General features: G+C 45.3%; 1 protein-coding gene across 1 annotated transcript in view; it reads left to right on the forward strand.

The window, feature by feature from the left end:
* Positions 1 to 19,895, forward strand: part of JCAD (junctional cadherin 5 associated) — a 71,555-nt gene extending 51,660 nt beyond the window's left edge. Inside the window, exons 4-5 of the mRNA XM_023548811.2 lie at positions 8,632 to 12,383; positions 18,152 to 19,895. Coding sequence (XP_023404579.2) covers positions 8,632 to 12,383; positions 18,152 to 18,186 — 3,787 coding nt within the window. The 3' untranslated portion in view covers positions 18,187 to 19,895. The remainder of the gene's footprint in view (positions 1 to 8,631; positions 12,384 to 18,151) is intronic.
* Positions 19,896 to 26,266: the final 6,371 nt, after the last annotated feature.

The raw sequence follows: 26,266 nt of genomic DNA on the forward strand, positions 1-26,266 counted from the left end.
GACCCTATAGGACAGAGTAGAATTGCCCCATAGGGTTTTCTTTGCTGTCACCTTCTTGGGAGCGTATTGCCAGGTCTTTTCTCCTTCGAAGTCAGGACAAGTGGCCCAACCTGTGGCAGTTCTGTTTGACCTGACTCAGCTGTCTTTGGGGGTTGGCTGCATGTCACTAGGCTCCCCCAGGCCTAACCCAGGCAATGTCTTTTCCTTCTACTTTTTTCAGCCTAAGCCCTTCCTTGCTAAAGCTAGGAGATTAGTTAGAATGTGATTAGGAACCTGTGCTAAATGAGGGTACAGCTACTAAGCAGCCAGATGGGAAAGCCCCACATCTGGGAAGGAGGAAACAGCATCTGCTGCTACTTCTACTGGGGCTTTCCCTGGTGACATGGGCAGGGAACCATTTCTCTGCTGATTCCTGTCCCTCACTGGGAAGACATTCCCTGAAGGTATGGCTTTCTCATAGGCTCTAAGGATGAACCTATGTCATGATGGTAGACCAGGTTATTTTTTCTGTAGCTGCAGAATGGTAGAAAGGTCTCTCCTTGGGAATCCTTGTGTGGATAGGAATGTTTGGGCATGTCCTTCTGGGGAGGCTGCTGCTGGAGTTAGGAGGACTTCAAAGTGGCTTCTTGCCTTCAAATGCAAAGTCATTAGTGCGCCCTTGCCATTTTAATCAGGAAAATGGGTGGTATAATTGAGACAACTAGAGTTCCTTGGTGGTACAAACAGTTACTGCACTTGGCTGCTAACTGAAATGTTGGAGGTTTAAGCTCACCCAGAGGCACCTCAGAAGAAAGGTGTGGTGATCTACTTCTGAAAAATCAGCCCCTGAAAACCCAAGGAGCACAACTCTACTGTGACACACATGGGGTCATCATGAGTTGGTGTCAACTCCACCACAGCCGGTTGTTTTTATTGAAGTAACTGGCTTGAATCAGAGATGGGACGTTTGTAAAATAGGTTCCTTCTCTCATAAGTGAAGCTGTAGGAAGGATGTTGTTCAAAGGGGGACAGGGGTCACTACCAGAGGTTCTAGCACTTTCTATTGAGGACGACTCAGTTCGTGAAGTCAGTGGCTCACACCATGGGTGGTCCTCCACCAATTCCTACCTACCTGTTCTCTGTGTTAATATTTTTCTTCTTCCATGCAGATCTTATACCCCCCTTCCTTCATTTTTATTCTTTTGCCCCCTCCCACTTCCCATTTCGTTTCTCTCTCTATGGGTGGGTTTGTTAATGGTTCACATTGTTGTTGTTGTTAGTTACTGGTGAGTTGCTCCCCGACTCATGGTGACACCATGCACTGCAGGATCAGTCCATTGTGATCCATAGGGTTTTCAGAGGTTCATTTTTCAGAAGTCGATTGCCAGGCTTTTCTTCCTAGACTATCCTGTCTGGAAGCTACTCTGAAACCTGTTCAGCATCATAGCAAGATGCAAGCCTCCCCTGACAGATATGGTAGTGACTGCACATGGGGCACGTTGGCTGAGAATGGAAACTGGTCTCCACATGGAAGGCGAAAACTCTACCGCTGTGTTGTTCACACAGATGAAGCTTAACCTCAGCAATACCCTTTTCAGTGGGTGGTTTTCCTAGTCACAGATTTTGTTGGTATTAAAAAGTTATAGTACTAGGATTTTCAGCACAGTTTATAAAATGGGTCAGTATTTCACCAGCAACAGCAGTGAATTTACTAATTTATGAAAAACAAGCATCAGCCCCAAACCACATTGCCTGAGGTGGGGCCTCTCGAGTGGAGTCCCTTACCTTACCCTGCAGACATAAAAGGTCTTTACGAGATCTTGCAAAATGGAATGTCTATTAAATTCCTTTCCCAAAGACGCTTCAGAACACTGCTGGCAACCACAAAAGAGTAATTTGTGCCTGTTTCTAGCCCTCAAGGCTTTAAAAATATTATGGACCTGTGGCTAAGTGAGTTGGGCCTGCTTTAGGGATGCCTTCCAACATGACTTCTTCCATTCTGAGCTTTAAAGAGCCCAGACCTAAGCTTAGGAGTTCAGATGCCTCTGCTGTTGTGTAGCTGTGGCTCCAGGTGCTTCTGCTCAGGTGCGTGAACAGGTGCCTTTCCAAGGTGAATCCCATGTGGCTACCATTGTGCTCATTGTTGCCTTTAGTGACTTTGAATTGTTTTCTTGTTCTCCTTGTTCACATGTCTACATTTAGCATCATTTGCAAGTTCCAGTAGTTTATTATGCTTCCTCTGCCAGACTCATTAAGTTTATGTCTTTTTAAGAATAACAAAGCATTAATCTCTTGTAATAGTCCACCAGTGCTTTATTTCAACGGAATCTATGCCGTTTATTATTAATATTCATTATTGTGACATTGTAAAAAGCAGGCATAAGAGTATCTCAGCAGCCTGACCAGGCATTTGGGTGTTTTCTAGTTATACTGCTGTTCTTGTTCAAATCGAACTTTCTAAATAGAGATATTTACCCATTGATGTTTTCAGGGCGGCTTTATCTTTTCTCATAGACCTTTACCTCATGTAACCATTAAGCTTTAATCTCTTGACCCCATATTTTCCCTTTCCCAAATTAACCTATTTGTTACTCTATTCCAGAGGGTTATTTCCACAATATAGTATATTGAATATGCTAAGGCATGCTGAAAAAGAAAATTGCAGGCTTCCCGGCCTGAAGAGCACAAAGCACAAATTCTGTAGGGAAGGATGGCTGTCACCATCACAAAATCATATCAGACATCGCACACCAGGGCTGGTGAACATGAATCACTCTGAAGAGATGCCCAAAGAGTCCCTGGGTGATGCAGTTAATACAATCAGGTGCTAACTGAAAAGTTGGAAGTTCGAGTCCACCCAGAGGCACCTGGCAAGAAAGGCCTACTATCTACTTCCAAAAAATCAGCCATTGAAAACCGTATGGAGTGCAATTCTGTTCTGACATACGTGGGGTGGCCATGAGTTGGCATCGAATTGACAGCAACTGGTTAGAGATGCCCCAAATCCTTCTGCCAATTCAGCAGAAGGGAGTTACTTGTTGGAAGAGTATGCTGTTCTTTAAGTGACACGTGCAACCTTTATGCTCATGTTGCCTGAGTAAGAACGACTGGCCCATCTGGAGCCAGGAGGAGCATCTGAAGCGAACAGGTTGTCAAAAAGGGTGGTAGCTGTCCACTGGTCCAGACTGTGACTCCTGAGTGTGAAGGCCATCGAGAACAACCGGCATCTGCCAGGCCCCAGTTGCAAACGGAGAGGACCTCACTGGACCCGGAGACCACTGTAGTGAGGCAGCCTACATCCTGACCTACACAGTGTCATATATCTGACTAGGCTTTTGGACCACCGATGATCCAAATCCAGACCAGGTTAAGGGATTTTGCTCACAAGTCCTCAATGACATATATATGCCTATGTTTCACTTCCCACTGAGCCCCCAGTCCAGTCAGACAGGCAACACAACTCCATCCAATTTTTTATTAAGCCACATGTCTCTCCATGCTCACAAGGACCTTGCAGGCTCCATGAACATAGTCTTAGAGCGTGTGAAACAATGGTTAAAAGTCATTCCAAATATTGCCACTCTTGAGTATGCTTTTCCTTCTTTAAAAGAAGAAAAAACAGTATTTTCTATTGTGGCTGAAAAGGAGTCCCATAGAAAAGCTCACCTCTTTCACAATTCACTTTTGTATGTTCAGTGAACAGTTTTGCTCTTTTTCCTTTTAGCCATGTTGTCTCCCTCGTGCTCGTATCGCAAATAATTTTCCAGATGGTTTTTATCAGAGATTTTGTTGGCATCAGGTCCCTCTCCTGTGATAAGGCAGGGGTGCGACCTGGGTCTTGTCGCATAGAGACCCTGCACAGAGACCCTGCTTGTCTTGTCAAGCTTGTCAGCACCATTGATTTGTGCTCTGGCCTTCCACTTTGCTTTCCTTATCTTTTTCCCACTATGTTTTGGTGTGTTCAGTGTGTTTTCCTAAAAAGTCCTTTTGTTGACATTTGTTTTTAAATGTAAATCATTAGCTTCATTTTTTAAAAAAAAAGAAAAAATGACCTCACCTTATTTTCTCAAAGGCATTACGGAACATATTCTTGACTTGAGACCACATGTGGTTGCACATGGATGTTGTCCATGGAAGCCAGTAGAGTACTCACACTTGATAACTTGTCTGGAGGAGAAATTTACCCTATTTGGAAACCCTGGTGGCGTAGTGATTAAGTGCTACAGCTGCTGACCAAAAGGGTGGCAGTTCAAATCCACCAGGTGCTCCTTGGAAACCCTACAGGGCAGTTCTACTCTGTACTATAGCGTCGCTATGAGTTGGAATCAACTCCGACAGCAATGGGTTATCACCATATGAAAGGAGCCTGGTAGCGCAATGGTTAAATGCTTGGCTGCTAACCAAAAGGTTAACAGTTCGAACCTATCCAGCCACTTTGTCGGAGAAAGACCTGGTGATCTGCTTCCTTAGAGATTACAGCCTAAGAAACCATATGGGACAGCTCTACTGTGTCTTACGGGGTCACTACAAGTCAGAATCGACTTAATGGCATCCAGCAACAACAACCTTACCATGTGGGGTCCATATGTGCCTGTCAGAGCCTGGCTCATACTAGTCCAAAACAGATGAATGCTTCATAATTTTCTATGTAATGTTACTATATTGTTTAACAAATTCTTTAAATTTTCCCAGATGACCAATATTTTCCTTTTACTGGGATTTGGTATATTGTGTAAATAGGGGGGAAAAGAGTTTAATTTGTAATGCTTAGTCTTTTTTTGATAAAGTATAAATGGCAATTTTGACAAATGTAAGGTAATAATGTAACATTTTTGGGAGAGAAAACAGATTGACTCTGTAGAAAACCCTCCACATTACTTCTCTAGGAAAGGAGCTTTTTATAGTGTGCTTGTATTCTTCTTGTCCTATTTATGTCATTTTTTAAATTTTTCTTCTGATTATGTGCCTAGCACACACATAGACAAATAACACTTTGGGATTTCAGCCACCTCTCTTGAGCGCGTTGAGTGTTTACTACTGTGAAACCAATGTATTGATTGTGAAAATGAGTAAAGCCACATAGTAAGTGTTGTTTCTTCCATAAACTTGAGAACTTTAGGAAAATTTTTGTAGGGCTGTGAGGAGTGAGAATGGTATTTAATAAAGCCTTGTGCTATATAGCATACTCACCATTGGCTGAAGAATAGCGGAGACCATATGCTTCCCAAAGATTTATTTTAATCTCTCTTTAATTGGGTCTGTGACAATTCTGCATCTGTTAACATGCTTGGCTGCTAACTGAAAGGATGGAGGTTCAAGTCCAGCCAGAGGCACCTCAGAAGAAAGGCCTGGAAATCTACTTGCAAAAAATCAGCCATTGAAAACCTTATGCAGCACAGTTCTACTCGGACACACATGGGGTCACCACAAGTCAGAACTGACTCGACAGTAACGGGAATGAAAAGGAATTAATTGTAATAACCAGGGTTGTGAAAGGTTCAGCAAGAGAGGCTCTCCTCTGCACGGTAGCTGGAAGTGTAGATTGGAATGGTTTGTCTAAGGTCAAGTCTGGCAATACGCACACAACAAATTAATACACCATGATAGACTCATTCCTTTTCTAAGGATTTATTCTAAATAATTGAAGCTATGGATAAATAAATGTTCGTGAATGATTGTCGTTAGTTGCTGTTGAGCTGGTTCTGACTCACGGTGACCCCCTGTGTGCAGAGTAGAACTGCTCCATAGGGCTCTCAAGGCTGTGGCCTTTCGGAAGCAGATTGCCAGGCCTGTCTTCTTAGGTGCCGTGGGTGGGGTTGAACTGCCAACGTTTCGGTTAGTAGTGCACCTCTTATCCATTTGCAACACCAAGGGACTCCTTGTAGACAATAGTATTCATCAGAGCGTTCCAGGAATGAATCTACATAAATGACAAATAATGGCACAGTGGTTAAATAAATCTTGTAACTATGGGTAGAATACTACTTATCCATTAAAATTATGCATTTGAAGAATTTTTTCATTACATGGGAAGAAGTAAAATGCACCTTAAGTTTCTATTTCTTGGATTTGAATCCGTTTTTTAAAAAAAATACTATGCTTTAAGTGAAAGTTTACAAATCAAGTGAGTCTCATACAAAAATTTATATACACATTGCTATATACTCCTAATTGCTCTCCCCTTAATGAGACAGCCCGCTCCTTCCCTCCACTCCCTCTTTTTGTATCCATTCTGCCGGCTTCTGACCCCCTCTGCCCTCTCATCTCCCCTCCAGACAGGAGATGCCAACATAGTCTCAAGTGTCTCCTTGATCCAAGAAGCTTATTCTTCACCAGCATCTTTTTCTATCCCATTATCCAGTCCAATCCCTGTCTGAAGAGTTGGCTTTGGGAATGGTTCCTGTCTTGGGCTAACAGAAGGTCTGGGGGCCATGACCACTGGGGTCCTTCCAGTCTCAGTCAGACCATCAGGTTTGGTCTTTTTATGAGAATTTGGGGTCTGCATCCCACTGCTTTCCTGCTCCCTCGAGAGCTCTATACTGTGTTAGATTTGAATCCTTTTCCCTCTACTTAGAAGCTGTGTGACTTGGAAAAGTTATTTAACCTCTGTGCCTCAGTTTCCTTATCTGTAAAATGGTGAACATAATGGTGGTAGGAAGTTTAAATGAAATAATTCCTTTGGTGAGCTCAGCACAATGCCTGACACAGCATACGTGCCCAATAAATGTTAGTGTTAAGCAAGTTAACTTCTGGTCCTCAGTTTCTTCATCTGTAAAATGGGAATGACAGTAGTATCTACCTCAGAAGAATGCTTGTGAAGCTTAAATGAGTCACTATATAGACAATATAGACCTATTGTTGTTAGTTGCCATTGAGTAGGCTCCAACTCATGGCGATATTATAAATAACAGAATGAAACATTGCCCAGTCTTGTGCATCAGCATTTGAAAAAGGCTCCCAGGGTAATTCTAATGCCCATTTGTGTGGCATGCAGCTAGCTGGAACTAGGTTGCATTTGTTACTACCATTTCCTGCCTCAGAGCAAGTTTTGCCCCATAAAAAGAGCCTCCCACCCCTTCCTTTGCGTCAGCCTCCAAGTTGGTCCTAGCTGTAGTTCCCAAATCACCTGAAGATAAGAATCACCTGGAATGCTAGTTAAAACTACAGATTCCTGGGCCCTAACCCAGACCTACAAGGTCAGAATTTTCCGGGCAAGAGACCTGGTAATATGTATATTTAACAGGCTGCCCAGGTGATTCCGACCATCAGGGAAATGTGGGAAATGGCTAGAGCTGTGTCTGTCAGTCCTGGCCACACTGGAAATACCTGGGGGGACTTGGAAAGACATGATGCCTCGGCCCCCCTTCTCCCTCTGAGGTTCGAACGCAGCCAGTCTAGGATACCTGGGCATCAGGATTTTAGAAGCTCCTCCAGTGAGTCTGATGTGCCGTCCAGGTGGAGGACCGCCAGCGCTGATAGTCCTCTAAGGGTGCTCCCCAGCCAACAGCGTCAGCATCACCTGGGCACTTGTTAAAAACGCAAATTTTGGGCCCCACCCAGGCCTAAAATAGACTACTACACAATGAAAGCAGCTGCTGTGGAGTTGGTTGTGAGTCATGGCAGCTCCACATGTGTCAGAGTAGAGGTTTGTCCTACAGGGTTTTCAGGGGCTGATTTTTCAGAAGTGCAGTCATTCCTTGAGTTACGAACTTCCAAGTTACAGGCAGCTCGTCCTTGTGCTTTAATGTTACATAAATTTGCCCTCACTTTGAAACGATTGAGCCAACCCCGGCTTGCAACAAACTCATCACAATCGTCTTCGCTTGCTGCACACCCACCTTTTAAGTCATTGAAAAGGCTTCGAGCCTTTTCTTGCACCAAAGTAGGGCTAAATAAGAACCATATGCACCTGTTCTGACTTACCTACAAATTCTTAAAGACATTCCTAGGAACGGATCGCGTTCGTAACCCAAGGACTGCCTGTAGATCACCAAGCCTTTCTTCTGTGGCACCTCTGGGTGGACTAGAACTTCCAGCCTTTTGGTTAGTAGCCGAACACGTTAACCGTTTGCACCACCCAGGGACTCTCTATCCAGACCTACTGAATCAGAAACTGGGCATGGGACCCAGGAACCTGTTTTAGCAATGCTCTCAGTGATTCCGATGCACGCTCAATTTAAGGGCCACTGCTGTACAGCAGTGTTGTTAGAGGAGTCTCCCAGACCTCTTTTCCAGAGATTGTGCAGTAGGTCTGGGCTGAACCAGGAATTTACACCTTTAATTGGACCTCCAAGCAGCCAAAGACCACACCTTGAGAAACCCTGCTGTAGGCTTCCTTTTGTTCCCTTGGGCATGTTAAAGTTCTCAGGGCCCTGGCATATCTCAAGTCCAGCCGACATCCCTGGTGTTCTTGTGGTCAGCCTGCTGCTGCCACGCCTAGGCCATTGATGGCAAAACACATGGCCTTCTTCCAACCATAATTATTGGGACACGTTGTCCTTAAAGGTGACAAGCACCATGGTTGGGATAACTTTTTTAAAAGCCACTGCCCTGATTTTGACTTGAATGCTGCTCACAGAAGCAGAGAAGTACGTGTTTTTTTTCCATGTGCTTCTTCTCTTCATGTAACCTCTGTGCCTTTTTGTTTTGCAGGTTCTATAATCAACCACCATTAGCGCGGTCCTCTCAGCTGCAGACTGGGAACAGCCAAGCTGGTTGGAGAAGAAGGGGACAGGAGTACAGTGGCTTGCCAGGTCCGAGCGACCGAGAGGACCTGGAGGTCAGAGGATTGGCCCAAGCCCACAGCCAGCCTGGCCACTTGAGGGAGAGCCCATGGGATGTCGGAGCAAGGACAGAGAATGTGACAAAGAAGGCAGTTTTGGAAGAAGAGCTGAGAATGTCGGGTGCTGCCAAGTGGCAGAATGTAAGCCTGGAAAGCTGGAACCAGCCACGGAAGTTGGGGAGGCAGATGTCTGATGGTGGTGGGGAGAAGTTGTTTCAAGATCTGTATCCACTCATTCCAGGGGAACACGCACTGAATCCTCAAAACAAAGGGAAATCCCAGTTGTTGCCTAGAGTTCTTTCCCCTGAGAGCCTGAGTTGTGTGGAAATGCCGATCTCGCTAAATGATAGACATTTACCCAGTATCCCTAAGATGCCACTGTATCCTCCAAACTGTGCACCAAATTTGGAAACCACAAGGAACACCGAGAAGGGTGTCTTCATTGTTCCTTTACCACAACCTAAGTTTGGGAGACCCCTCAAGCCTCCATCTTATGAGCTACACCAGCAATCCAGGGGGGGAGTGGAAAACAGTGAATACCAGGATGGCCAGCCGATAGACGACCTGTATGTTCCCAGGCAGGAACACTGTGGGTTGGACTCCAGTTTGGAGCCTCCAGTCTATGTGCCTCCTCCATCATACCATTCACCCTCCCCACACATCACAAACCCATACCTGGAAGATGCAGCGCCCAGACTTGTGTGTGGGGGTCGCAGTCAGCAGTACCCCCCGACCGAGAAGACCAGTGCCAGTTGCCAGCGTTCTGCTGGCTCCCTGGGAGCTGGGAACGAGTACGGTGCAAACCCACGCTCTCCTCACGGGCTTCCCCAACACCCCTGTCCCACCACTGCTCATGACAGCTTTGTTCAGTACATTCCCTTTGACGACCCACGCATACGACATATTAAACTAACTCACCCCCAAGGCCTCTGTGAAGAAACCAATCTTTATGAGAAGTTGTATAGCACTGGGCCCACTGCTCCCCAGGAGCCAGCTCATGGGAAAATACAACCTCGCGGTGCCTTTTTGAACGTGCAAAGCATGACACCCGTAGCCGGGAAGGAGTGGGCTCCTTCCATTTCTGATCCTGGCCCCCAGTGGCTCCTGGGCCGGCTCCCCAGGGGTGGAGAACCCAGTGACATTGCTGACCAAAGAGACAACTGTGCTGTGAGAGGAGAGCAGCCTGACATGAAAGGCACCCAGCACGGACACTCAGAAGGCCATGCATCCTCCCCAAACCCACAGGGCGAGAGTACCTGCGAAACCATAACCAAGCTCAAAAAGTTTGAAACTGGGCTCCAGACCAAGAAAAGTTCAAAGAAAAAAAAGAACGAGACCGTATTTTGCTTGGTTTCCATCCCAGTTAAATCCGAATCACATCTGCCAGAGATAGATACGAACAACAATGACTTAAAGCAGAGCGCCGATAAAAAGAATGGGCTTGATAAGAGCCCAGCGTTGCAAGAACAAAGTCTCCTGAGCATGTCTTCCACCGACCTGGAGCTGCAGGCCCTGACAGGAAGCATGGCCAGCAGAACAGACCTAGAAAAACAAGGTCTGGGGGAAGCAGAAGAAGACAAACAAACAAATGACCTCAGATTCGTTCACCCTACAGGACACAGAGCGCTCAAGTATGCTGGCTCCTGGCCAGGACACCAGTTCAGAGACCAGCAAACGCAAACCAGTTTCACTGAAGAATCCAAAAACTCCCATCTCCTGCCCAGTGCGAAACCGGGAGGTTCGACTGAAGCGGCGCTGACTCCCCATTGTTTAGACCCCACTGCCGCCGGTGCCCCGACGCAGACAGCATTAGCTCCCAGTGACCAAAAGCAGAAGTCAAGTGTTCATTACTTAAAAGGTCAAACATGCCTCAGCCCATCGACCAACAGTGCTTTCTCCAGGATGTCCTCTGCCGTGAATCAGGCCCCTGCACCCAAAGCATGCCATAGTCAGCCCCACGTGGACGTCCATGGACGCAGAGCCAGCCCTGTGCCCAAGGACAAGGTGGTGAAGGGCGAACCGACTAGTCCATGCAACAGTCAGCAGCTATTTGGTCAGTTTCTTTTGAAACCCGTGAGCCGTCGTCCCTGGGATTTAATAAGTCAACTAGAAAATTTTAACAAGGAGCTTCAAGAGCAGAAAGAGAGCAGTCACAGTAGCAGTGAAGGTAGCAGTGAAGAGAGTGAGGCAGAGGGCCAGCAGGATGACTGTACCGACTCCAGACGGGAGAATTCCGCGTTCGCTGGATACAGCCAGGCAGTGAGGGGGGAGCAGTGGCCAAGGATGCTGCTGCCAGAGGAGCCTGTGCTGAGGTCGGGAAGAGTGAAAAGTAGGTCCAAGAGCTGTAGTGAGGAGCAGAAGGCTGCCCCTCCATCCCAGGGTGTTTTGCAGGCAGAGGATAGCAGAGGGGAATTGTTCAGGTCGGCAGATGGAAACTGGATCACAGGGAAGAGAAACCAGGAGGTTGGAACTAGAAAAAGCCAGCTAGCAGTCAGCCCAGGTCCGGTGAAAAGAATGATGGCATTTAGATTAAACGACACAAAACCAGCCCCCCTACTCTACCCAGCTGAATTGAGGAAGCCACTGGAAAGCCAGAAAGTTACCAGTGATACGAGTTTTGTGAAACTGAGCACAGTGGTCACTCCAGAGGCAGAGAGCGGGGACGAGAGGGAGACAGTGTTTCCACTGTCTCTTGTGAACAAAAACCGAGGACTCTCAGCACCAGACTTGCGGTCCATGGGGCTTCATACAGGCCAAGAGCAGAGTGCCAACAAGTCAGATGGCTCTTTCGAAAAAGCAAGTGCAATAGAAATCCCCCCAAATGAGTCCCTTCAAGAAAGGGCTGAGCGGATCCTGGGCATCGAGGTTGCCGTGGACTCCCTCCTGCGGGCCAGCGGGAGAGGTGGACACAACCGGTGCCCTGTGTCTGACGATAGTGCCTTCAGGCCAGATTCACCCAGGGAAGAGCTGCTGACCAGCTCAGCCCAGCCAGATGGCCCCGCAGCATCCAAAGACGCCTTTTATGGCCGGAGAAAATGTGGCTGGACCAAAAGTCCTCTCTTTGTAGGGGAGAGAGACGTGACTAGACAGACTCCCCATGCGTATGCCCACTCAGGTCTGGAGGGGGCCATCACCTGTGATGCCCTCAGCCCTGAGCCCCAGCCCAGCCCCCTGGACCCCGAGTCCTTGGGTCAGAAGGACTCGGAGACAAAACCACCCTTCAGGTCCACTTTGTTCCATTTCATCGAGAGGAGCCCAAGCGTGGCAGGCTCAGAAAAGAGGTGCAGAAACACTTCCAAAGTGATTGAAAGTTTGCAAGAGAAACTAGCCTCCCCTCCAAGGAGAGCAGACCCTGACCGCTTGATGAGAATGAGAGAGGTGAATTCTGTGTCCAGGATGAGGCTCCTGAGCTCCAGGAGCACCGATTCCACAGAGGAGGCTGAGGAACTGAAGGCAGAAGGAGGCCAGGGGGAGCAGCCAAGAGGGTTTGCGTCCCTCAACGGCGGGGACCTGCCGAGGAGAGCGGCCCCCATCCCCAAGGGCATCATCTTGCTGGAGGACAACGGGCATCTGGCAGCACAGAGCACAAGGAAGAAAGGTGATCAAGACTTCTGGTGCCCAGGTGAGGTGTCGAGCAAGAATGCAGACTTTGCAGTATTAATTTAGAATCCTCAAAGTCCCTGGGTGGTGCAGACAGTAACTCAGCTGCTACCTGAAAGGTTGGAGATTCGAGTCTACCCATAGGTGCATCAGAAGAAAGGCTGGTGATCTGCTGCCAAAAAATCAGACATTGAAACCCCTATGGAGCACAGTCACACTCTGACACGCGTGGGGTCGCCATGAGTCAGAGTCGACTAACAGCAACCAGTAGGCCGTAAAAACATGAGGCTGCTAGATAAGGAAAAGTTGTCTATACAGTAAAGATAAAGTTGAATTATTTTACCAAAATACTTCTCATTTTACAAAGAATTATCCAGAAGCTGCCTTTTAAAATTTAGATAAAATGATTATATAATTACAGAAATTATGTAGGCTACTTTTCAAGCCTGTATAGAGAAGTAAATCATTTAAGCATTCCAACATTGGTGCCGACGCCTTGATAAACCCTTTTGGAAACCACAGCATTCGTACTCTATAATATCCCCCTGAAATAATAGGCATTCACCCCAGTCTCCCTCATTGCTCTTTATTAACCAGATAAAAAGACACACACCAGACCCTTAAATTAACTATCCTGTTACGCTGTGACTTCCATTCACACCTTCCAGAATCTTTTTTTCACCTGTTTTCCCTACCACTCCACTGATGAAATTTTAAAAGATTTAGTAGACAAGATTGACATTTTGCACTCTCTCGACACTCTGCCCCAGGTCATTGTCTCCCCAGCCATGCTTCTTAAAGTCCCCTGGGTTTTGATCGCTAACGCTCAGGTGAGATACTTTGGCAACAGCATCCTGCAGGCCCGTCAGCTTCTCCATCCTCTTAATGTATTCCCAGAGCCTTCTCTGCTTCATAAAACCACAAGGAAGTTTCCCAGATGGCAGTAAAAGTGATTTTCCACAAGCACAGTTTCACTATCTGAGCTCTGACACAAACAGGTCAGGAGAGTGGGACCTCCCCGCATCTGTTGCAGGTACCAGGCATTTGCTTCAGGGGCTGGACATTCATCATGAGCATTAATGATTCATCCTAGGAGTGATTAGAAGCAGAGCTGACATAGATGTCAGAAGGTCCACGTCATAAACCATGTGTACCTTAAATCATTTAGTCCAAGCCTTTATTTTTATAACACCTTTGGCTGCTAACCTTAAGATTGGAAGTTCAAGTCCACCCAGAGGCACGTCAGAGAAAAGCCCTGGTTATCTACTTCCAGAAACATGAGCCACTGAAATGCTATGGAGCACAGTTTAGTCTGACACACATGGGGTTGCCATGAGTCAGAATCAACTCAAGGACAACTGTTGTTTGGTTTGTTTTTTCAAAAAGCAAGGAAAGACTATAGCCCCAGGAGTTGTGCTTTACCTAGCTGCTGCCAGAACCCCCGCCTGCCTCCTGAGCCTACCTCCCTTCCTTTTTACTGTGCTGCCCCCAACTGGCTGCTTCCACCTCCCCCCCACCCCACCCCCAACTTTTCCCTTTTCTGTTTTGAAATCCAAGGATTCAAAAGTCGATGTAAAAGAGCAGTTGTTGTTAGACCTGGAAGAATCCAGAAATTTGTTGTTAAACAAAAAATCTACTTGGGTACTTTTTATACTTTCTCCCAAATACAGTATGATTCTCAGGGGTGTTAGCCAGTGTTGTTCTGTTTCTCATGCATTACTGAAAGAATGTATTTGTCAGGGTCCTCTCGGCTTTTCTTGTTATGTATGGCACATTCACTGAGAGTATGAAGGCTTTGCCATTATGGTGGAAAAAGTTTTACATGGATGGGATTTATTGCAGGTTTAAGCACGGTCTATCTCCCTGCCCCCCATCCCCACCCCCAGTATATGCCCACTTGCTTTTAAGTGCTGGTTTAAGCTTGGTAGGCTCCTCGAGTGAGCTTTCGTCTCCCTAGCGCGGAGGCGAGCTGTTCAGTGTCCCATGTCTTTGTAACTTGGGGCTCGGTAGATGCTCATCCATAAGATTGAGATAGTTCTCTCAGTGCTACGTCTTCCTCAGAATTATAAGGATTTTAAAATAGAACAAAATCTGGCTGTAATTTAACACCAGTTTGTAAATATTTCCATGTCTTAGTCCACGGCCACGTATCTCAGGAAGTATTTCATAGCGTAAAATTTCTAGTTCAATAAAACGGTCCCTCAATTATTAGCTTGACCACTTGGCATGTGAAGGGGGTTGGGCAGCTATTCAGAAACATCCAGGTAATACAAATTTGATTTTAGCCAGCCATTAAAAGCTTACAATTATTTTAAAAATTAATTAAAAAAAAGTTAAAATTATGATTTTAACCATAGTTGCTAACAAGTAGCAATTGTAATTATTCTTTTTCGCCTCACTGTCTGATGCATTTGTTAATAAACAAAATGACCAAAACCCTGAGGGCAGAGGGCTACCCCTCTTGACAGTTGACTGTAGTACCAGATGTCTCTGACATTCCTGAATCATTGGATAGCAGGGTACCACTTAGCGGCGAGTTCTCGCATACTCTGTTGCTCAGCTGGACGTCCGTGGACCTTTTCTGTGATGGTCACTAGGCCTCCACATTCAAAACTGATCACTCTGAGAGGAATATGGGTCATATAACTGAGCCAGTGATGCTTTTCCACTCACAGATTAGCAGGGAGCGTTTTTGCTATGCTGTTGATGAACTTTTGGATTTTTTTCTTTCCCTTTTTGATCACTTTATAATTTTCAACACAAGAGTCCTCCTCTCCATCTCCACCTCTCCCCCGTCCCCCATCACCCAGTGTGCTGGGACCACCTCATTGCTCCTGACTTTAGAGTCCACTTCAGATTTTCTTCTGGGACTGTGAAATAAGACTTTACTCTGTGTATCTGTATTCCCCCTACAGGCATATACGCACACTGCCACAACTTTATTATTTGTGTTGTATATATCATATGAAAGTATCTCCATTTCAGATGAAAGATGGTCATTTCAGCTAACATCATTTTAGTGGTATTTTTTGGCTCGGCCTAAGAAATCACCAGCTCAAAACTAATTCAGGTCACAGGATCCCGTCTCAGCTGGATGGATTACATTCCAGTTCCGAAGTGTTCTGACAGGCAGTGACTGCCCAGAACCTGCTAGTTCCATCAGCCTCGGTTGCATACCCTCTTAGTATGACGACTGGAGGCAAATGCAGAGGCTGTCTGTTCCAGGCTCCAAGTGGGGGAAATCTGGGCAGGCCAAATAATGCCAAATACTGCCATTTGGAGGCTAGGCATTTGCCCATCTTCAAGGGCAATAGCTGTCCAGGGTGTTAGTACCCAGCAGGGCTGACCTTATGAGATGTCATCAGCTGAAATAGAGCCCACAGGAACCAGGATTCTAAATATTCAAGGTGACCGACCACTCCATCTCTGGGCCTGTGCTGTCCCACCTAGTAGTCCCTAGTCACATGTGGCGGCTGCTGCGCATTTGAAACGTGGTAGTCCAAACTGAGATGTGCCATAAGTGAGCCCTGTGGCGCAGCGGTTAAGCACTTGGCTGCTAACTAAAATGTCAGTGGTTGGAACCCACCTAGCCACTCCGAGGGACAAAAGACTTGGCGAACTACTCCTGTAAAGACTACAGCCTAGAAAACCTTATGGGACGGTTCTCCTGTGTCACATGAGGTCGCTATGAGTCATAATCAACTCAATGGCACCTAACGACAATAACAATGTAAGTGTAAAATACCAGATTTCAAAGACATAGTACTCCCCCCCAATAAAAAAAAAGAATCTAAACTATCTTAATTTTTATATTGAGTACATGTTGAAATGAGAATATTTGGATATATTTGGTGAAATAAAATATATTGCTAAAATTAATTTCACCTCTTTGTTTTAATGTGGCTACTAGAAAAATTTAAGTAATATATGTGTTTACATTATTTTATTGCGCCTAGCCCTCCCTGCTGTGAAAAGGAGCCCATTGTCCTACAGAATTCTTACCATGGCTTCCCTTAGCTTCCACCGTGGGTCTCTGGGGCCTGGGTACGTTCTGTGGCGTTGTCTCCAGTGTCCTTAGCACTGAGGTGAGCTGTTCAGTGCCGTGTGTCTTTGTAAATCGGGGCTCAGCAGATGCCCAGCTTTATCCAGGCCTCCAGCCAGCTGAAAGTTTGACCTTCTCACATACCTACCCATTAGTGACTGGCCTGCCCCATTCTCAGTGAAGAGGAAAACACCTTTACTCACAGGAGGGCCCTCTCAGAACCAGCACACATGAGGCTGAGTTAGCACGGAAATGCACTGCTCAGTGGTCACTCTCCTGTCATCACATGGAGTGTTGTTAAGTGTCAGATGTCAGGAGAGGGTCAGCTCCTGCAGTTCTGCATTCTCTGAGCACAGACAGGCACTCGATGCCGTGAGTCGTGTTGGAGGGGCAGCAGGCTGCCTTTCCAATCTGGTTTATAATGCCTGACTCAGAGTGCTGTACACATGGTTTTAGTCGTTGCAGAAATATATTGTAGATCAGTTGAGAAGGTGTGAGGAGGGCATGGTAAAACCCATTTGCTGCTAGAGAGATTGGACTTTATGTGGTCTTCATAGTGCATGGCTGTACCGATGGATTTGGGAAGAGATTGCTTGGTAATTGTTTTCTAACTCTCAAATTGTACCATCCTTCCAGATTTCTTAAACATCTCTTCAAAAATTAGAGAACCTTTCTGCTGCTGTCGCAGACATTCTGACTGTAAAAGTAACATGGGTAAAGCTCAGTTTCCCTGTAGTCCGGAGACCTGTGGACCCAGACTTTGTCATGCTCTGTGACACCCAGCTGCAGCATGAATGGCCATTTAGGATTCTTTTTGTGTGGTATCCCATTTGGGAAATCAGGCCATCTGGGCACAGTGTGGGATTTTCCAGGATGGGCTGGAGAATGGATCAGTGTGTCAGCCCACATGTATGTGTGTGTGTGTGTGTGTGTGTGTGTGTGTGTATGAAGGCCTTAGAAGACGGTACTTGCAGGCGTACTGCCAGCCCTCTGGCCTGGCTGGTGGCAGTCGGGGACAGGAGGCCTCTCGTTGCCTGCCAAACAGTCAGAATTTCAGGGTCCCTGCCTCCCAGAGAACAGCATTGGATCACAAAGGTGGACATTCTAATGCAAGCTTTCTATCAACTAGAATTGTAATTTACCAAAAAATAAAAGTAAAAAAAAAAAATCCTCTTTAGCATCAGCCAAGCACAGCGTTGCCAGTTTAACAGGCATTGCATTAAAATGAATTATATTCCATTATAAGCAACAGGAAAAGATCATCAAAATATCAAGCAACTCACATTTTCCTGTCTGTGTTTGGGTATCAGTCCTACCAAAAGAACCAGACCGGTTGCCGTGGACTTGAATCTGACTTGTGGCAGCGACCCTGTGGGTGTCATAGTAGAACTGTGCTTCATAGGGTCTTCGATGGCTGGTTTTTCAGAAGTAAATCACTAGGTCTTTCTGAGGCGCCTCTGGGTGGACTCGAACCTCCAACCTTTTAGTAAGCAGCCGAGCCCGTTAACTGTTTGCACCACCCAGAGCTGCAAACAGCCTTTAACTTCTTAGGAAAAACGAGATTGTTTTTCACTTCTTAGTAAAAATGAGATTGTTGACATATCTGAAGATTAACTTATAAAAGTTAATACCCTTGTGGATTTTGCTGCCCGAACATTTTTATTTACAGTCAGGATTAAACACAGAATGGACCAGTGGAATATACCACTAATTCTCTCTCTCTCTCTTTTTTTTTTTTCTTTTTACAGATTCATATGATCCCAGCAGAGTGGAAAGGGTGTGATGAGATACTAGTGAGGTTTGGGACCACTTTGGTGTGCTGAGTATTCTCTGACTTGACTTGAGTCCATCAGCCCAACTGGCCCACGTACAAGCTGGGAACAGCAGGGTTTTAGTGTTGATGTGTCCATTACCACCGCCACTAGGAAACCAGCCATTCATTCAGTGTTGCTTTGTGCAGATAAAGCTCTAGTCCATTGAAACCATCTGTTTTTACAGCATGAAGATGTAATCTCTATATTTAGAAAAGAGTTTTCAGATAAACTCTCCTTAATGATAGATTTGGCCAGGTTGGTATATAGTTTGGTGTTAATCTGGCTCTGTGTGAACGTGTAAACATGGGAGATCTAGTGAGTGGTGTTGAAAGGATGGTGAACGTTATAAATTCCCCTTCCTCATCACCACAGCGTGTGCCCTGCCGTCACGTTCAGGAGTTGGGGGCACAGGCCTTGGCCTAGCGTTCCGCACTCTGTATGGGGGCGTGGGATGGATACATACAACCCACTTCTCATCAGTTTGGTCTGCTGCTGCTGGAAGTAACTTTACTTAGGAGTGACTTTCCATCAGAGAGTCAAAGCAGTATCCTTTAAGTTCCAGAAGGATTGAAAGCTGTGCTATATAGTGTACTAAGAGTATTATTTATCTGGCAATGAAATACTTTGAGATCATTTGCAAACATGCCATTGTCTGCTTTGCACTCAGTATTATCTATTTTTATTTTCTGTATGGATGTTTAGAAATTCTTTATATGAAAAATAATTGCTGGTTTAAAATAGACCATTTTAACAAAGTAACTATTTCTTTTTACAATAATGCTATTTTTCTATGATGTAAACAATTGTCAGGTGGCAGATTTTTAAGGAAGTATTATTTTATTTAAAAGAGTTGGTATCCCTTGGTGTGAAAGGAACCCACAAGGGGTTCACACTTGCTTTAAAGCATATACTCTGTCCCTTACCCGCTGACAACACCGCTACTTTTATTGTAGAACAGAGATGTCAGTACATACATTACAGGGTTAATGAAACAGATTCTCACAAGAATGTTTTACAAACGTAGCTGTAAGGTTATATTTGAAAATAACCCTCCCAAAACCAGCCAACATCCTTACAACCGTTTTTGCTGTCATATGAACTATAATTACCAAAATGTTGTTTTACCCTTGTACGTCTGTGGGGGTCTACCCTGAGACTATGCTTTCCTGCCCCCTGCCCTACCCCTTTAAAGAAATATGTATTTTTTATCTAGAATGCTCCTGAGTTAGTCTTTCCATATTTTTACAAAGTGCTTGGAGACATTATATATATATATATGCCTTTACAGAAGTATCCTGAGGCCTATGTAGTCTGCTGTGTTTAATATTGCATTTACCTGCACAAAGTTTATGCATTTTTTATGCGTTTATCCCCGCTTTCGCGGTAAGGTATTCCTCTTAGCTAACATTTCATAAAGTTTCAGTAATGCCCTTCCTTCCTTCCTTCTTCCCTCCCTCCCTTTCTTTCTCCCTCTCTTCCTTTTTTTTTTTTTTTTGTGAAACCACCTTATCTATTTTTAGACTTCTCAAATTCCTAAAATGTGAACTGTTGGGTGGTCTGTAATTTGGCCCTAAAACAACTTTTCCTGGGTTGTCATGGCCTGTTTTTATCTGTACCGTATGATTTTATTTCACAAGAACGTCATGTATTTGGACTGTAATAAACAAAACAGACTCTACCTAAGTAATCCTGAAAAATCTTTTCAAATACACTTATCTGCATGCAGTCTTGGTTCTTACCTGTTACTCACAGTCGCCCCTTCCCAGATCTGGGCTCTTCTGAAAAGTACTAGCAGGCTGTAGTTTTCACAACGGCAATAATCTGCTCCAAGTCTCTGCTAGGAATGGCTGCAGTGGTCTTTTCTCAGGAAAGACTGAGTGGGGAAGAGGTCAGTGACGCTGCTATAGTTGGCTAATCATTGGAGTCATCTGGTAGAACTAAATGAGGGCTGAGCAGTCTGGAGGTCTCTGTGAGGTCGTCCTTCCCTCTTTTAATGCAAATAAAAGTAGGTATATGTGTGTGTGTGTATATATATATATGATATATACCTTCTTACATATAGTATATATATACACACATAGATACACATGTGGATCACACATACATAACTATACTTATACAGTAAAACCTGTGAAAGCCGGAACCTGTGTAAGGCAGAAACCTGTCAGAGATGGAAAACTAAAATATTTTCCACTATTATGAGCAATAGGAAAATGGTAAGACTGCACCCTGTCAAAGGCAGAAAACCTGCGAGACCCAGAAAAACAAGGCCGTCCCATTAAGTTCTAGCTCTCACAGATTTTACTGTATTGTTCATATATATATATAAACTGTTTTGACTTCCTCCTCAATTTTGTTGACACCATCTAAAGACTTCTTTTATTCAAAAGAATAAAATTTTAATCTTATTCCTCAGGGGAAAAAATTATTGCACCTTATTGCACTCAGCTGGCAACCAGAAGGTTGGTGGTTCAAACCCACTAGTCCCTTACTCTGGAGCAGTTCCATTCTGTCTCATGTGGAGTCGCCATGAGTTGGGATCAGCTTGAAGACACAAGACAACAACCACATGTATATGTCAAGCAAACCAAAATATGATACTCTGCTGCTTTGTTTTACTCTAAATTGTCATATCTTGCTGAAGCCATCCTGAATTTATTTGAAGTTATCACTATTTATGCTTCTAAGCTTAATTTCTAGATTCCAACCTGTGTATCTAGCTTCTGGGGTTAAAGAGAAAAGTAGCTTTAAAAATTTAAGCCACTTTAAAAATTTGATTTTTACATTTGTGTATTCTGAGATAAAGAAGACAGCCTTTAATCAGAAATACCTTTTCCAGAGGTTTTGAATTCCATGCTAATTATTGTTTTAATTGCATCTGTTTACCATACATACACAACTCTTTGTTATTATTTGTGGCTGGAAAAAAAGTTCTCATATTTTCTGTTTGTCATTTTTCCCTCCTATGAGTAACACTTGGTGTTTATAGTTTGGGATTTACACAATTCAAATTTCGGATTTGGACCACTTGTTCCAAAGCTGACATGAGAAATTGCATATGAAATCAATATGTATCTCTTGATGTACAAAAGAAGAAACAAATGATGGTAATGTGGCTAATTGCCTCTCTGAAGAAAAACTCTGAATGACCGAACACCAAATATGAGCATTATCATCCTCAGTCTTATGTTTCTCCAAAGCACAGAAAACTCCTCCCCAAAGAGGCAACCAGCCGCTGATTGGCTCTTCAGGATTCTTGTCCATGTTGTTCATGACTATTTGGATTTCTTTTTTAAAAGCCATAAAAGTTGTATCTACTCTCTGAGATTCTGGTTTCCTGACTAGAATGACAGGTTGAGGTTTTGGTGCCCATGGAAATTCTAAGTGGAACTTGTTTTGTTCCATTGTACTGTTGGTGAAGGGCCGCCACGCGTAGGTCAAGTGTTTTAAACTCAAATGATTCTGAAACGAGGGCTCTAACCACTTTCTGCAGCAACAAAGTGATTTATTCTGGCAACAGCCTGGTTTGGGGCTTCTGCAGGAAAATGGTGAAGCAGATCACCGTTGAAACTGCTGCTTCCCAGCTCTCGGCAGCCGGGACTGATGGAAGATAACATTAACCCACCGTTTGCTCCTGTGACCCCCAGGGATTATGTCTGTGTGTTTTGGCTATTTTTTTTTGTTTGTTTGTTTAAAATGATTAAATAATCTACAATTAAGTGTCAGGTTAGCATCTCTTGGAAAGGAGCCAGCGCAGCAGAATTCTCTCTATAAATATTTGAGGTTAGAGAAACACTCCTGATTTTCTAAGGTCTTTTTGTAAGCAATTGCTTTAGTGTTTGGGACCATTATTCTGCCAGGGAGACGGTGGGGGAGAGAATGTGTTTCTTAGGCTGAGCCCATGGCAGGCCTGGGCAATTTTGGCATTTCTGTTTTGTTTTTAACTGTAGAGTCTGTACATCCGTCTGCGGGAGGAGTGTTGCTACTCAGGACAGGATTTAAGAGACACATTCCAAATGACCTTTGACAGTTTGCATGGTGGGAGGTCCTTCAACAGCAGTGTGGGATGGTCCACTGTGGGACCCACCAAGCTCAGGGGGAGATGATAAAATAGTGTTAAAGGAAGAATGGTCTCAGCCTGTATATTTTAAGAAAAGGAGGGGTTAGTTAAGACTGTAATTCAGATCGAGGTTATTTGAAAAAGTTGATTGTGGTCTACCCACCTGTCCCTGGAAGCTGTCCTTGGGTGGCTCCTCAACAGTGTGGGGCTAGCAGGCAGAGTGCCTGCAGATTCCTGGTTTGACTTAGGAGCCCCTGGCACAGTTGTGTGTACTGATACAGCAGAGGACAGGGTGGTCCTCGTTCTGTGGCCTCAGCTAAGTGATTGAGACATGAACCTGAAGGCAAGTCCAGCTTTTCGAGCCTAGAGTCCCAATGCCTTGACTGGGAGTGAGGAGGACACGCTCACCCTAACATAACTCCCATCCCCACAGGGAAGCCAGGCTCCACTGGGCCTTGCAGTCAAGCCAAATCAGCAGCACTTCTCTCTCCTGCCTCCCTTCACCCCTACCCCACAGCCAGAGCCAAGATGTGTAACGTTCACTGTTCTGGAGCGAGGAGGAGACAAAAGCAAGTTCAAGCTGAAAAGCATATGGCAGAAATTAGAAATGAAAACCATATGTCCCAGGGAGAAAAGCAGTAACCTACAGATCATAAAAATCAATGAAGTACTCTCCACCTGGGTCAGCTGAAATTCTAGCCATCACATTCCGGTAAGAAAAAAACGGCATCTCAAAAAAATAAAAATAAGGCCTTGTAACCCCACAGAAACTGTATCAGCTCATTTCCCTGGGTGCCATTCATACATAAGGTGGGTGCAGAGGGAACCAGGAAAGACACAAGTGGCAACGAATGGCCGGTCGCCAGGCATGCAGCACAGGCCACCTGGTGATGAGAGGTGAGGGTGGGTGACGAATAATGACCACTGGGAAGTGGAAGCAGAGGGAAGCAGTGGATAAAACAACAGCCAAGCAAAGATGAATGTCTTCAAGGCACTCTGTATTCTCTGCACAATGTAAATACTTGGTTGCTATTTCAGGGTGGCCAGCCTGCTCAGTAACACACATGTTCCAAATAAAGATTTTGCATGAAAGTTCCTACGTCCGTTGTCTTTAGCTGCGGAAGCAAGAGCTGCTCTGTTAATTTTAAAGGCTGGTCCCAGGAAAGCCACACCCCCAGGCTCTGAGGAGAGCAGCTCTGATGGGAGAGGTGCTGGGAGGGGGTTCATGCACCTTGAGTCTCCACCGGGTACTTCCGAGAGTTAACACGCCTGTGTGTGATTCCCTGAAAGCCTGGCTGACATGGCCGAAAGAGGACCAGAGTCATTTTGGAGACCGGCACTAACCACATGGCCTTGTACATGGCTTTTATTTTCTTTCTTATGGTTTGAAAAAAGAATGAAGCATATCTGAAAGCCTCTGGCACCTGGTGAGTGTTCAGCACATGTGAAATGAATCCACACCTGTACAGGAGGAGGAAACACTTGTGGCAGCTTGTAGGTCATTGGTCTTCCTTCAGAGGTTTATTACCACGTTTCCGGGATTGCAGTGCTGGAAGCTGGTGCAGAGGCTCTGCACCCGTCATGCTTTCAAACTTGTTATTTTTCTAGTCATACCACAAGGGTGGTGGTGGTTCAGTGGTAGAATCCTTGCCTTCCGTGCAGGAGGCCCAGGTTCGAGTCCCAGACAATGCACCTCACGTGCAGCCATCACTCCCCTGGCAGTGGAGGCTTGTGTTGCTAGGATGCCGAACAGGTTTCAGCGGAGCTTCCGGGCTAAGACGGACTAGGAAGAAAGGCCTGGCCATCTACTTTCAAACAGCCAATGTAAACCATATAGATCACAAGGGAACATTGCCCAATTTGAAACAGATCACGAGGGTGACACAGGACCAGGCAGTGTTACGCTCCATTGTACGTGAGGTTGCTGTGAGTTGGGGCTGACTCGAGGGCAGCTAACAACAACAAATAGACCAATAAACTTACGGGTTGTTGCTTCTGGGTTATGAAAAACTTAGCCCTTCTTTGTAAGCTAGGCTTCTTTCTCTCACTAGCTTTTGCGAGCTGTTTTCCTTGTTTTGTACTCATCTCTGCGTGTGTGGCTTTCTTGGAAGGCTGAAATTTCAGATCACATTAAGAGGTGGGTTTTAAAGTAAGGACTCTTCCCAGTTGCTTGATGATTGAATCCACATTTAAAATATAACTCCAAAAGAGCTTACGAGACCAAATTGATGCTGTAAGACTAAATACACCAGCCTGGGAATCGGGAGACCCAATTCTGACCCAATTCACTGGGCCTGGCTCTGCCATTAACTAGCTGTGACCTTGGCCACATCCCCGACCCTCCCTGGAACACTTCCCTCTGTACAGCAGACAAGGGGGAAGGAACGAAATTAGCTGGTTTCTTCCAACTCTGAGATTATATGACCATTTTTTTGGCAAAAGTGCAATTCCATAGGGTCTTTGGCCCTGCCAGGGGAATCCAAGAGAGAGAAATAACTTGAAAACCACAGATGGCTGTGCCTGAGACTGAGGACCAAGTCATTCCTGGGGTAGGGAGCCCTGCCTCTTTCACCAGGGTGGTCCACCACCCCCCCCCCCATTCCAATAACCAATCATGGTTCTTTTCCCCCTCCTCATGTCTATGGACCAGCCCGGAGACTGACAATATTGACTTCTCCCTGGATATTTTCGTCCATTAGGGTAGGGCACTTGGGTGTCTATGGCCTGGCGGTCAGCCTGAGCATTAATCTACAGTGGCCTACATAGACCACTTTTCTCACGGTTTGGCTACTTGGGTTCCTTTTAAAGGCACTTAAGTTCAGAGACATTTGCGTTCCACCAGCTAAGTCAGCCCTTCTGCTCGCACCCCACACATGGATCTTTCCTCGGGTGGCCAGCTCACATTTCGCCGGCTGCAAAAGCTCTCAGTCACTCCATTGCACAGCATTTTGAAGACAACTGCACAGAAAACCGTAACACCAGCGCTCACAGGCCCAGTGGGCCGCTCGCCTCATTTCAGCCGGTGAGCCCAGGTCTTCTTTCAGTTAAAGGAAGTTTGTTCCGGATCATGCAGACTTCAGTTGCTGTTTCTTCCCTTGGCTAACCCTCTCTGCCCTGTGCTTCCTTCTGCCCCAAGTGTGGCTGTTTTTACCTAGCCACCAGGGTATTCCTAAGGGTATGATAGCAGGGTTGGCTTGTGTGGAAACAAGCCCAAAAGTGCATTTACCTAGAATTTTTTCTCAGTACTTAAAATGTTTAACAAGGGGAAGACAAGGAAACTAATGTAGAGTCCCTACTGTGTGCCAGGTATGGTATGTGCCTTAATTAATTTAATGCATGCCATTTTACAGAAGATGAAACTGAGGCACAGAGAGGCTAAACGGTTGTTCGAGGCACACAGCTAGCAGCACAGCAGGGATTCCAGCCTATTTCTATCAACTCCAAAGCCCATGCTGCCCATCTTGGCTTGTAGCATCCCAGGAGGATGAGAGAATGAGCCTCCAGTTAATACTAAATATATTTGTTAGGATTGGGTTCACCTGCATATATGGTAAGAAAATTGGAAACACCTGTGGCTTAAGCAGGATGGAAGCTTATTTACCCCTCACTTAAAAGGAGTCGAGGCAGGCAATCGAACAGGGGCTAGGATGGTAGCTCCATGGCAGTTGTGGACTCCTGTATCTTTCTGTTCGAGCATCCTTGCATCATAGCTTCCATCCTCAAGGTGACCTCATGTTCCAAAATGGCTGCTGGAGTGCCAGCTATCTTGGACAGTTTCCTGGTAGCTGATAGGAGGAAGGTTCTCTTCCCAGACAAGTCAGGTTCCTTTATAGAAGCTTCCAGGAAGTTCTACACTCTTCTGCTTAGATTCCATTGACTACAAGTTAGTGACACGGACAAACTCACCATAAGAAAGGTTGGGAAAGACAGTCTTTTAACTGGGCACCATTGTGATTCTGAATAAAACCAAAGTTCTGTTACTAATAAGG

This window comes from Loxodonta africana, chromosome 4 (genome assembly GCF_030014295.1).
Source record: "Loxodonta africana isolate mLoxAfr1 chromosome 4, mLoxAfr1.hap2, whole genome shotgun sequence".
Taxonomy (NCBI): Eukaryota; Metazoa; Chordata; class Mammalia; order Proboscidea; family Elephantidae; genus Loxodonta; species Loxodonta africana.